Source organism: Gracilinanus agilis, chromosome 1 (genome assembly GCF_016433145.1).
Source record: "Gracilinanus agilis isolate LMUSP501 chromosome 1, AgileGrace, whole genome shotgun sequence".
Taxonomy (NCBI): Eukaryota; Metazoa; Chordata; class Mammalia; order Didelphimorphia; family Didelphidae; genus Gracilinanus; species Gracilinanus agilis.
Genome location: NC_058130.1, coordinates 150,945,474 through 150,959,870, shown reverse-complemented (window position 1 = coordinate 150,959,870; position 14,397 = coordinate 150,945,474). Strand labels below are relative to the sequence as shown.

Below are 14,397 nucleotides of genomic sequence, written 5' to 3'. Positions count from 1 at the left end.
ACACACAAGGATGAACTTTTATGCTGGAGGAGGAAATGGGAGTGGGGGGTGGGCAATGGTTGAATCCCAGTCAAATAGAAACCAGTTCAAAGAGAGAATCATTCACACACAGCTGGGTATAAAAATCTAATTTACTCAATAAGGAAATGGGAGTGGAAGAGGATGGGGGTGGAGGATGATTAAAGAGAAGGATAGAATATTTTTTTTTTTTGCTTCTGAAGCAAAACAGACTTTTGAAAAGGGACAGGATAATAAAGAGAGAGAAAAGGATGGAAGGAAATAAAGTTAGTAATTATGACTGAATGTGTATGGGATAAGTCTACTCATAAAATTAAAACAGAGCAGAATGGATTCAAAACCAGAATCCAACAATATGCTGTTTACAAGAGACATACTTGAAACCAAAAAAAAAAAAAAAAAAAAATACAAGATTATTAAAATAAAGGGCTGGAGAATATCAAGAGAATTAATAGGGGGGAAAAAAGTAAAGGAAACTAGCTTAGCAGTATCAAAACTCTAACTGTACTAAAAGGCAGCAATCATCAGAACAGTCTGATACTGTCTAAGAAATAAAATGATAGATCAAAGCAACAGATTAGCTACACAATAAACTGACTGTAGCAACTTTGTGCTGGATAAACCCAAAGATGCCAGCTTTTAGGTCACTTTCTAACAAAAACTGGGGAAAATGAAAACAGTATAGCAAAAACTAGATATAAAGCAATATCTCATCCTTAGACCAAGATCCGGTCAAAATGGGTATGATTAGGTATAACAAGTGATATCCTAACTAAATTAGGGGAAAATAGAATAGTTTACCTGACAGATCTATAGAGAAGGAAAGAATTTAAGACCAAACAAATAATAGAGAGCCCTATAAAATGTAAAATGAATTATTCTGATTATAGTTAATTAAAAACATTTCAGACAAACAAAACCAACAAGATTAAAAGGGAAACTAAAACGGGGGGGGGGGGCGGGGGGGAGGATTTTTATAACAAATTTCTCTAATAAAGGTCTCATTTCTCAAATTTATAGAGAACTAAGTCAAATTTATAAGAATACATGCCCCAATTGACAGATGGTCAAAGGATATGAACAGTTAATTTTCAGATGAAGAAATCAAAGCTATAAATTATTATATGATAAAATGTTCTATATCACTCTTGCAGATCAAAGCATACTATCTATCTTTCAAATGTTTATTTACATTTCTATTTTGGGGTTTTGGTTTTGTACGAGTGCTCTCTTACAACAATGACCAACATGGAAATGTGTTTTACATAATATATATGTATGGCTCAAATCAAATTGCTTACCATCTATGAGTAAGGGAAGGGAAAGAAGAAAGGGGGCTGGTTTGGATCTTACAACTTTGGAAAACATGTTGAAAATCTATTATGCTTCATTCAGCAAAAGTAAAAAAGGGAAGGATGGTAATCATGATCTCAGACAAAGCAAAAGCAAAAAACAGGTCTAACTAAAAGAGATAATCAGGGAAATAGCATTTTGCTCAAAGGTACCATACAGGGGGCAACTGGGTAGTTCAGTGGATTGAGAGTCAGGCCTAGAGACAGGAGGTCCTAGATTCGAATCCAGCCTCAGACATTTCCTAGCTGTGTGACCCTGGGCAGGTCACTTGACCTCCATTGCCCACCCTTACTGCTCTTCCACCTAGGAGCCAATACACAGAAGTTAAGGGTTTAAAAAAAAAAGATTTCAAAAAAAAATAAAAGGTACCATACACAATGAAGTAATAGCTAACATTTATACAACATGTTTTTCTGATAAAGAACTCATTTCTCAAATATATGGGGAACTGAGTCAAATTTATAAAAAATAAGAGCCTTTCCCCAATTGACAAATGGTCAAGGAATATGAACAGCCAGTTTTCAGAAGAAATCAAAGCTATTTATAAGACATGAAAAAATGCTCTAAATCAATATCAATTAGAGAAATGCAAACTGAAACAACTCTGAGGTAATACTCCATACCTATCATAAATGGCAAATGCTAAGAAAGGATGAGGAAAAATAGGTATACTAATAAAACGTTGGTGAAGTTGTGAACTAGACCAATCATTCTAAAAAGAAATTCTGAATTATGCAAAAAGGGCTACAAAGTTGTGCATACCCTTTGACCATCAATATCGGTACTAGATCTGTACCCCAAAGAGATCAAGAAAAGGTACCCATATGTACAAAAATATTTATAGTGGCACTTTTTGTGTTGGCAAAGAAAGAATGAAAAGGAAAATTTCCTTTATTACTTTTATATCAGTGATTATAAAACAAGTCATCACATATAATCCTTTATAGTAAATAACTATATTTTACAAAGTGTTAGACCCAGTTAGCAAATTATGTATTAAGATATCAATTATAATAAAACATTAACCATAGATACATATAGTGTGGGGTTTTAGAATATTAAAGCTACCAATAAATTTAAAAGCCTCTCTTACCAATTTTAGAATGTTAAGTACACAGAGCACAGCTTGATTCCTGATAAAGGCAACAGAAGCAATCACTGAATCAGTCGTAGAAAGTAGGAATGTAGTAAAAGGACAAGATGGTATTTGCTATTGTGAAGGATTTATATTTATTATAGTTTCCCCAAAGTTTATGGTCCAGGGAAGCACATTTAGTTTATCTTCAAATTTCCTCCCAGAGTCAGTATAAGTTAAATCTAATTATGTCAATCTATTATTTGTAGTATCGATTAGAGATGACTGAAAAGTTTATGCTGATCAGATTCATTCTCATATTTTTGTTATTGTTACTTTCAAACTGCAATGACTGAATGGTGCTTGTGACATACCATGAACCATACACTCTACAGAATGAAACATTTAACGGAGGCCTTAATCTTTGTTAAGTCTTTCTGATGTCCAAACAAGAAGTCCTCATTGGACAAGAGCAAATGAGGACTTCCTGTCTTAAAACCTTTATTTGGAATTTATTAAGTACATTTGGTTTTATTAATCACTGATGCTAATTTACTATCAAATGACTGTCGTACATTTGTCACAGGCTGGGCATAGTAAAACCTCTATAGCTCTGATTTCCCATAATTAAAGCTGGATCTTCAGTTCAGAATTATGACCTAGATCAGTGATAGCAAACCTTTCAGAGACAGTGTTGGGGGGTCCCCTTCCCACCCCATGAGTGCTGGACACCCTACCACACACCCCTTATCCCAGCAGGGGAGGAAGAAAGAGCTCCCATTGGGCTGCTGGGCAGAGGGGCAGGTGAAGAAAGAAAATCCACAGCACACATAGAGAGGTGGAGGGGAGTGGCCAGAGCACTCTGCTCCCCTCCAACTCGGCCACCTGTGAGCTGCCCATCTTCCCTCCAGGCACTCCCATTGGGCTTCTGGGAAGAGGGTGTGAAAAAAATGTCATCAGGCATGGTGGAGAAGGGGAGGGGAGCAGCTCTGCCTTTCTAGTAAGGGGGGGAGGGAGAGGGATCACACCTAGAGTGTGTTACCTGTGCCATCTTTGGCACCTGTGCCATAAGCTTGCCATCACTGGCCTAGATATTCTTATTTCTTACAAGAATTAGAAATTGAGGAAATACCCGTCAATTGGTGAATGGCTAAACAAATTGTGATGTGTGATTATGATAGAACACTAAGAAATAATGGGGGATAATATGGTTTTGTTTGTTTTTTCAATAAAAACCTGGGAAGAGCTATAGGAATCAATGTAGAGTAAAGTGAGCTGAACCAGATCATTATATACATTAACAACAATAGCATAATGAGAATCAACTGTGAGAGACTTAGCTGTTGTGATTATTATAATGATCCATGACAATTCTAAAAATTCTATGATAAAACAATTCCATGATGAAAAATGCTATCTTCCTCTAGAGAAAGAACTGGTGAACTCTGAGTGCAAATTGAAGTATAATTTTCTTGCCTTTTTTTGCTTTTTGGTGATATGGCTAATGTGGAAATGTTTTGCATAGTTTAACATGTAGAAGTGATATAGTGTTTGCCTTCTCAGTAACATTCATTTATTTTTAACAAATTTAAGAGAGGGGGGGAAAAAGACAATCCTCACAACTCAACCCGTAATTCACATTTGTTAGGTATCATTTTATAAACTAATTCAAGTGTCACCTCCTTCTGGTAGACAGTACAAATTATATGACTCCCATTTTTCCAGTGTTGAAAATATCAGAAGTTCAGAAGGTCATACAAGCTTTTTTAAGTGACAGAGGTTGTCAGACTGGTGTTTTTGTTTGTTTGTTTACTACAAGACCAATACTCTAGTTTCCATGTCAAGACAACAAATTATACATGTTGCATGCTAAATGAATTGGTATAAAAAGAGGTGGAAACTAAGGTTCTTTCTGGCCACAAACATGCATCATAGCTGAGATTCCATTGGGCCTCTGGAATTCTGTGTTCAGAAATGGGTTTGATATCATTCTTAAGACTATTCTTTGAGGTGGCTTGCCCTGGCTTAGAAATGGGGGGGGGGGGGGGATGGGACATAGTTTTCTCTTTCCCCCAGCACCTTAAGCAGCTGATTTCCCAAGAATGACACCCAGTCTTTCACAGTTGATCATTCCACAATATTGCTGTTACTATGTACGATGTTCTGATTTTGTTTATTTCAGTCTGCATCAGTTCATGTTTAAGGGATATATTTTTGCTAAAACTAATAATGCACTTTCTAGCTATGTGACTTATGTGACTCTGGGCAAGTCACTTGACCCTAATTGCCTAGCCCTTACCATTCTTCTGTTAGGTAATCTATACTTGGTTGGTTTTAAGACAGAAGGTAAAGATTTAAAATATAAATGAAATTAATTTTTAGTTATTATTTGCTCTCCTCTAGACTTCACTATTACTGCCAATCGCACACTGCCAAAATCCTGGACTTTTTCATCTCCCTTACCATGTTGTCATTTCAGCTGTGTTCAATTCTTCAAGACCTCTTTTGGGGTTTTCTAGGAAGATATTGAAGTGGTTTGCCATTTCCTTCTCCACTTCATTTTACAGGGTTAAGTGACTTGCCCAGGATCACAGAGCTAAGAAGTACCTGAGGGTTTGAATTCAGAAAGATGAATTTTCCTGATCCCAGGATCCCCACTCTATCCACTGCAACACCTAGCTGCCCTACTATGTAGTAAAACAATTAAATCTTTTGGATTCTACCTCTGTAAAATTTTTTTGTATCCATTGCCTCTCTGTATTCCCATCATCACCAACTTAGTACAGGCCCTAAATTACCACTAGCCTAACATACTACAGGAGCTTCCTAACTGTCCCTTATTTCCCCCTTGCAGAACTATCCTTTATACCAATGTCAGACTTACTTTCCTTCTGCAGAGACCTAGTGGCAGGACTGTTCTCCTAACTTTCCAATGTCTCCCTATTGCTTAGTGAGTAAAGTTTAAGTTCCTTTAACTAGTATACATGACTTTGGCAAGCATTTGTAACCTTTAATTTTCATACTCTCCTCTAAGTGCCAGCAAACTGGATGACTCATCTTCCAGACATTCTCCCTATTTTCCTGCCTATCACCTTGCTGTGTACATGCTTCCTAAAATCTCTAAACATATTTTTAAGTTCAATTCTAATACCACCCTCTAGAAGCCTTAGTTTTCTACTCCCCCACTCCCCAAATTGGTAACTCTTTTTTCACAATCTCACAAAGTACATAGCTTTAGACAGAGGTTTGACAATGTCACTCCCCTGATCAGTTCTAAGTAGCTTCCCACTTACTGCCTTTAGGATAAAATATAAACTCCTCAGCTTGGAATTTAAAGCTTTCCACAACCTCAATTCTATCTGTTTTTGCTAGATTTAAAGCATATTACTCCCCTTTCAAAGGCTGGCCAAACTAGCCTATTAGGTTATTACTACTAGGCAATTCCCAGAATTTGACATTCCGACTATCTCTGCACAAAAGCAGATTTTCCATTCTTGGAAGTCTCTGTACTTCCTTCCTCACCTCTGGACAGTTAAAATTCCTAGTTTGCTTCAAGGTTCAATTGGAAAACTACCTCCTATATGCATCTTTCCTGTTTACCACATTTGTTAGTACCTTCTCTCTCTTCAAACTGTTTCATATTAACTATCTGTAGAACTTTTTAGATATACATATCTCCTGAGGGAAGAGACTACATCATTTCTGCCACTGAATTCCCAATACACAGCATGGAATTATGCATATAGTAGCAACTTCTTAAGTATTTGGTGAATTCGTTTTAAATTTTAATATTGATTTATCTAACTTTCACAAACTTATAACCCCAAAGAATAGAAGCAAAGCTAGGTAATTATTCATAAAAACAGAAAGTGTTAATTAGTAGTGACAATTACAGGACTAGGTAGCTATTCATAAAAACAGAAAGACAGCATTAATAGTAGTGACAATCTTTCCCCAAAGATAAATAAGTGCTCAAAAAGACACAGAAAAAGAGTACAAATAAAAACAATCTTATTCATAACTATGTGCTAGTATAATTTTAGAAATATTATTTACCTCTATTTGGTTGTATTTGCATTAATCTCCATGTCACCCCAAGCAATCTGTTCAACTGCTTATTATTTAGCTTGTAGCCATCTTCAAAACTCTCAGTCACAAATTTCCTAATCATTTCTATCCAATCAAAGTCCTTCTGCAACGTCGAGGTACTTGCCAGGGACACCATGATATCACACAAAGTTAAATTCAGTAAAAGATGATCTACATTGTTTAATGGAGTCATATACTTGTTGCTAAATTAAAAAAAAAAATTTAAGACATTATATCTAATATAATTAACATTTCAAATACAATTAATGAGGTGCCTTATTAAAAAACATTAGGAAGAATATCTCCCTTATTATAAAATATAAACCAATAGTAAGTACAAAAATGCTTGCAGTCAGTTTTGTTAAGAAATTTGTCCAATTATTGAATCACAGTTGGTGTGAGGATCTGAAATGCTTTAAGTAACAGTTCAAATCTAAGAAGAACTGAAGAGGAAAATATAACCACTGTAAAAATATATCAAAATATATGTTGGCCTATATTTTTCATTGACCTAAGGCTGGTTCATTGATCTATCTGGCAAAATACCATGTAATAATAATGACTTCAAACTAGAAACGGCTAATCTTGGTCCTTAATCCTGGAGAATCAACTATATTTCTTTACTCAATAGAAAAGGGGGTATATACAAGAGCAGAATATTAAAATCATTGTTAAACAAAAGTTGTTTCATTGTTCATTTTTGCCTAAATCTTTCTTTGCCATAGAAGAAGGGACAAACATTTGTTACATGCCTACTATGCATCAGGCACCATGCTAAGATTTACAAATACTTATCTCATTTGATAATACATAGTATAATTATTATATAAATATAATAAATTACTATATATACAACAAATTATAATAATATATTTGATAATATAAAGAGGGGATTCAATTGAGAGGGAGTGTATCAGGAACAACCAGGGTATTTTTAAAAGTTAGCAATAAAACTATTTTTTAAAACTAAGTGGTGGGAGCAGCTGGGTAGCTCAGTGGATTGAGAGCCAGGCCTAGAGACGGGAGGTCCTGGTTTCAAATCTGACCTCAGACACATCCCAGCTATGTGACCCTGGGCAAGACACTTGACCCCCAATGCCTAGCCCTTACCGCTTTTCTGCCTTGGAGTCAATAGAATGTAAGGGCCTTTTAAAAAAATAAAAATAAATAATAAATAAAAACTAAATGGCATATTTGATAAGGTGCTGCACCTGGAGTTTAGATCTGAATTCAAATCCATCTTAAGACACTTACTTGCTGTGTGAACTGGGTTTAATTTAATCATTCCCCTCAGTTTCCTCATTTATAAAATGAAAATAATAGAACCCCCCCCAGGGCTATTATGAGGATCAAATCAGATAAGTACAAAGCATTTAGCAAAGTACCTGGCACATAGTAAGCACTGTATGAATGTTTAGTAATAATAATTATTATTATTTAGAAATGCAATAAATGTAAGCACTGAAAAAAAGTTCATTTCACAAAACTAGGATCACAATAATTCTCCTTAGAAGTTTTACTCAACAAATCTTTGAAAATATGGGCCTTAAATACACATTTCTAAAAGGACTGCATTATCTGTGATTCTTGTTAACTTCATTAAATTTACAATTAATTTCTTATTATTAATTTCAAACCCATGATGTTTTTCTTTATAGTCATAATTTTGGGGTTCTTAAAATACTAAGGAGCAAATTTGTCTCTTTTTCACAGATATTTGGTACTTGGTACTTTGTCATATTGCCACAACTAGTACCTTAGTCAAACATTACTAGTTCTCTCTTTCTGGTGAGATCTGATTATGTTTAGTTGGACCTTTCTTCTTTAACCAAAGGAAGTAATTTTTTCTTTGGGAAAGGATATCTGCTCCTCATTTACCAGCTGTGTGTCCTTGGGCAAGACCTTTCTCTTCTATAGGCCTATTTCTTCAACAGTAAAATTAAACTAGGTGACTCCTAAAGCCTCTACCAGGTCTAACACTTTGTTTTACAGGAGTTTGTAAATAATCTTTACTTCCTGGATCACTGTTGCAAACTCACTACCCTTTGCTGTATTTCTCTGGGAACTATAATAGAAGTAACCCAATCTAATTAAGTCAAGAACCATCTCCCTACTAACTTATGATACTTCCTACACAAATCTATCTGCTCCAATAAGAAATGATCTTTTCTTTTTTTTCCAAACTATAGCTCCAATGAGAAATGACATTTATTTTTTCCAAACTATAGCATCTATTTATACAAATTTTTATTGATACTGTTTTCTTGTTTTATAGAAGAGGAAACCTCAGGCTCAAATAGCTTAAAAAACTTGCCTAAGGTCACACATCTACTAAGTGTCAGGTCTAGAATATAATTTGCCCAAGGTCAAACACAACACTGTAGAAGGCCGATTGGAGAAATAGGGTCAAAATAGGGCCTGTTATCTGAATTCCCTACGTAACCAATCCAGGCTGAGGCAGTCTTTGTGTTTGGTCCTGGTTACCTGAGCCCTGAAAAGCTCTGGTACCAACAGGTTGGTTAATCCAAAAACAACTTGACCCCCTCCAGGAGGCTATTGGGAGTCATTTAGAGAAATAGAGTCTGTAATAGATATTTTATCTGGATCCCATTACAAAATCATCAGCAAGTAAAACTGTGTGTATGACTTTTTCTGCACTGCATGTCAGGTCACAGACTGAATGGGCCATCTAAGGTAAAAATCTGAGACTCCTCTTTTGACTCATTTTTAGATCCCCACCGTTTCTCAATATTCTTATTGGGAAGCTTTGAGTCCTTAAGCAGACCAGCAGCTACTGAGTTAACCATTTTTCTCCTTGATAATTAAAAAGCCTGAACTCTAAAAAATATATTACTTAGATGGTCAAGGCCAGACACAGACAAGGCCAGACAAGACTTTATCTGACCAGGTGTAGTCCTATAATTCAAGAAGAGGACAGAAGACAATTAGTAAAAATCTCTATGAAATCTATTTCTGCTCCCAGAATTAACTTCCTACTAATTGGTAGTTGGAATTTGGTCCTTGACCCTGTACCTATCTCTCTACTTTTTAGACTTTAATGGGTTGTGTATGATTTGTAACCCCTTCACAGCTGTGATGCTTTCTTTGTGTTCTTTGTTTAAAACCAGTATATAATAAACTCAAAAACTCCACAGCAGTTGGAGCAGCTATGGGCTAACCACTAGTCTGGCTGTTCTCAGTTTTCTGTTTCTAGTCTTTTCAATCCAACGCCACTAAACGCCACTCAGAACCTCCAAAAAGATATAGCTGGCTCTCTATACACCACCACTATATTTATTTCAAAAGACTTAGAAAGAGATATCTCAAAATAAGCTTCACCCTGAAGAAGAGGTAGGAGGATGATGAGTATGAAACAATGCACATGTCAGACTGGGTTAGTTTGGGTTAGTTTTGTTCAACTGACTTTGTTCTTTTTTTAATTATTTGATATAAGAATGGCTTTCTTGGGAAAGGAAAGAGGATATGTTTAGAAATGAAGATATATTTTAAAATGAAATATCAATAAAAGTATACTTTTTTAAAGTATTAAGTTTCCCAAAATGAAAAAAGAAGATTTTAGTAGGATATAAGTACTAGTTTAAATAAGAGTAATTTTGACAGTGACTAATTAAAATATATGTAACCAAAAAAATAATGAGTCATACATGTTTTCTAACTCAAAAATGTAGTTATAGATCATAATTCTATATAACTTTCAGCTCTAGATAATGAAAAACAATACCTTTTGTTTGATTCTTTCCTTTTAAGTTTCATTATTTCTTGTAGGTTATAAGGAAAATTACTCATAAAGTGTTGCTTAAAATCAACAAGGTAATTCTTTCGAAGCCATACCTCCTATTAAAAAGACAATGCAACATTAGAAAAATCTGAGTAAAATTATGATCAATTACCTAATAGCCTAAAAGATGAAAACTTAGGAGCTGAAACAAAAATTCCTCTTCGCCTACTGTTGTTCGGTCATGTCTGACTCTGTTACCCAATGGATTTGTCCACAGGGTTTTCTTAGCAAAGATACTGGAGTAATCTGCCATTTTCTTTTCCAGTGTGCCCCATTTTTTTTTAAAGGTGAGGAACTGAAGTAAATAGGGCTTAAGTTACTTGCCCAGGGTCATACATGACTGAGGCATGACAGGCCAGACTTCAACACGTATCTTCCTGACTCCAGGCCTGGTCCCCTATCCATTGCATCACCTATCTGGCCCCGAGGTATAAATACTTGTGATTACTACAGCTAATGACATTCTAAATAAAAGTAAAGTGAATTGGTATGGTCCACCATTTTCACTTTAAAACCTTTGTCAAGTATATTATTTAGTCATTCACAACTTGTTTTACAGCCAAATTCAAATTTAATTAAAAAAAAATTTTGTTATTCTGAACTTCACACCAAAGAAAATGAGCATTTCCATATACAAAGTCAAACAGAAAGCACATTGTACATGAAACTGAATCCCTATCATAAACTGCTTGCTTTTCTTTTTAATTATATAAGTTGACCATGTAACTTTCAACGCTGTTCTATTTGTTAAATTTTACATTGAAGTGGATATGACAAAAATTAAATTTTAGATTTTAAGCAATTAACACAATAATTATGAAACACATGGAAAACTGCTATAGAAATCTTGACTAATCAAGATTTCTAGGATTCTCAAATAGACATCATTCCACTTTTATCAAAACGTAAAATGATGATTCACTTTTTAAATGTGACTTCCTTTAAAGATAACTATGCACTGGTACTCAAATATACTTGTGTCACTGACAGAAATGATCAGATAAAGATATAAATACTAGGTAGTTCACAAAACAGCATCAAATGAAGGAAACAATGAGGTCCAAAACAATCGCTTTTAAAAACTAGGACTAAATGAAAAATGTAAAAATTACTAATGAGCCTTCAGAATTAACAATACTTTTCACAGATTCTTAACTGTAAAAACTCAAATCTGTCCACAACAAACATACCAAATTTTAACTAAATTATTAATTAACTATATTAATTAACAGTACTACCTGGTTAATAGTTTACTGTACTTTTTCTAAAACTAAAAATTTTCATTTGCTAAAAATGTCACAGACTTATTTCAGTGAAGTTTCCTAAAAAATATATGTGAAGCAGTGATCTTGTGATCTGAATTGTTTGCAAAGCAATCTTAGCAAAGAACTAAAGCTCAACTTTTGCTTGAAATTTGAAAAGTCAGTGAGTCACTTAAGCTTCCTAAGGTTGATTTTTCTAGGGTTTTTCCGCTATTTAAGTCTTCCTACCTATTATAGGTAAGGGGACAGGAGAAAAGCCTATCTAAAGGAGGAATTGATGAAAAAAATATTTTTTAGGGAAAAAAAAGTTTTTCTCCAACTCTATTGTCTCACGGTGGCAACATCAATGACTACTGGCTCTCGTGTGAGCAAAGTCTAAAATCTGGTATATTCTGCCAAAGTGAAAAAACTGCAAGTATAATCATGGCAACAGTTAAATATGACAGATTAATTATCATCAAGTTGACCAATTGATGACAAAATTCTTTAAAAATATATTAATAGAAACAGCAAAAGGAAAAAACAGGCTATGCAGACGCCTTCTGATTCTTCAGTGACAGAAGAAATATGGCAAATAAAAATAGAGGGTGCTAAGAATCAAGAGTTTCTAGGCCATCTATAAACATTTAATTATGGTTAGTATTTTAAATGTAGGATCCTTGCCCAATAACTAGTTAGTGTACACATTCTAATAGAGGAACTGAATCTTATGTCTTCAAAGTCTCACTATAAATGACCCTAGAAAACAAAAATGGAAGGATGGCTCACAAGTTCTCCTTAGAGAATCAAATGAAGGGGTTGGAGTTGGTTCTAATACATGACCAAGGGTGCACAAAAAGGTTATCATTTCACAGAACACTAGATTATCTCACATTCTAACACTTATGAAAAAGCACCTTCAAAAAGACAATTCAAAAGATATTGCTAGGTTATGCACCAATACCTACTGCAGAAAATAAACAAGGAAATTCTAGGAAGGAGGAACTATAGCAGGTATTGTGGGGAAAGGGCTAAATTTGCAAACAAAGGATTTGGATTATAATACTGGGTCTTACCTGTGTGATCTTAGGCAAGTCACAATCTCTCTGGGTCTCAGCGTCCCCATTTATAAAATGAGAGGATGGCCTAGATGACTTCTAAGGACCCTCTTCCAGTTCTTAATCAAAGATCCTAATTTATGAATGTTATAAGACTCTCCAAATTAAATCAGCACATACTTTAAAATTTGGTGAATTCAATGCAATGATAAAAATAGGGGAATATGATGAAAAATGAGAAAAGTGGTTCAAACTTGATTTAAGAAATAAGAAACTAAAAGCTTAAAGACTATATAAAGGCCTCATACATTCAGATCATAAGTACTTTCATCAAGAAGAGTGAGATGTTAGACATGACCAGCATCAAATAACATTTGCCTCGAAAAAAAAAATCTTTTGACAGGAAATGAGCGACAATGTAAAGGAAAGTCATTTCCTAATCATTTGGCCCAGTACTGTCAGACCACGGACTTATAGGAAAAACCTAAATATATGATAAATTAGAATTTTTTAAAGATGTAAAATGCAACTGAGACAACACCAGTCTGATCAATTTAACCAAGCTGTTGACACCTCCCAAAAAAGAAATTTACAAAATAACACATTCACCCAGACTATTACCATTTATTAAGGAAATTTAACCAATGTAAATCAAAGAATAAGAGACTAGGATTCTACACCTTACCTACCAAGCTAAGCAGAGCAATATGGTAGCCAAAAGCCAACGCCAGTATAGAGTATCAAGTTATTTGCAAAATTATGGAATGCATGGTAAAATAGACTGAATATCATTTCATAAATCAACAAACAAGAAGCAGTGGAGAGTAAAGCAAGTTTACAGAACTCTTGATGAGATACCCAACTAAGCCAGATCAATCACGGAGCATTTAAGGGTCAAATGTGAGAACAATGAATCAAGAAAAACACAAAAGTCATAATAAGATCTCTGTTACAAATTTTATTTCCCATCAATGACAATGGGGCCAACATTCTAATATCAAAGTCATCATATTGCAGCATTAGAAATAGAAATAACACTAAATGACAGTAAAAGAAACTGGGCCAGATCAAGTATACAAAGAGGTCCATTCTTGAGGCAACAGAATTTTGAAGGAGATCAATTCTCAATGTATTTGAAAGAGAGGAGGCATTAAAAGCTTAAGAGAAATAGAAGCACTGGATCTGGATTTAGAGGTAAGACTTAGGTTTGAAACTGTAGCTATCACTACCTAAGTTACCTTGACCAAATCACTTAAGTTTTCTAAGCCTTGGTTTCCTCATTTGCAAAGTCAGAGAACTTAATTAGATAAACTCCAAAGTCCCTTGCAAAGCTAAATCTATCAACTCAATAAAAAAAGGCAACCAAGAAAACAGCAATAACTACCTACCAATCTCTTTATGCCTTCTTTCCCATGTCTACTGAATCTTTATGAGAATAATCCATGTACATTGAGGAAATGCTTTGATGAAGATTTTAAAAGGAAACAGGCGAACTCTTGCAAATGATATTCTAAAGGAGACCATTACAAACATAACAACTGAATATAAAATGTAGAGAATACAAGACCCCATTTTGTTTACTGTTCATTGATCATAAAAAAGAATTTGATTTAGTAGAGCAAAATGCTGCCTAAAAAAGGCTCTCCCATGTTGCCTCCCAAATTTATCAAAACCATACAAGATTCCTTGAAAGATGTAACAAAAAATAACCTTGATAACCCCCGATGATTAATTCTGCATGAGGCATAAAAGAGGGAGACATAT

General features: G+C 34.6%; 1 protein-coding gene across 1 annotated transcript in view; it reads right to left on the bottom strand.

Moving 5' to 3' along the window:
* TEX10 (testis expressed 10) overlaps positions 1–14,397 on the bottom strand; it is a 74,000-nt gene that overhangs the window by 41,673 nt on the left and 17,930 nt on the right. The window contains exons 5-6 of the mRNA XM_044658282.1: positions 10,278–10,390; positions 6,503–6,738 (exon numbers count right to left, since the gene is read on the bottom strand). Coding sequence (XP_044514217.1) covers positions 6,503–6,738; positions 10,278–10,390 — 349 coding nt within the window. The remainder of the gene's footprint in view (positions 1–6,502; positions 6,739–10,277; positions 10,391–14,397) is intronic.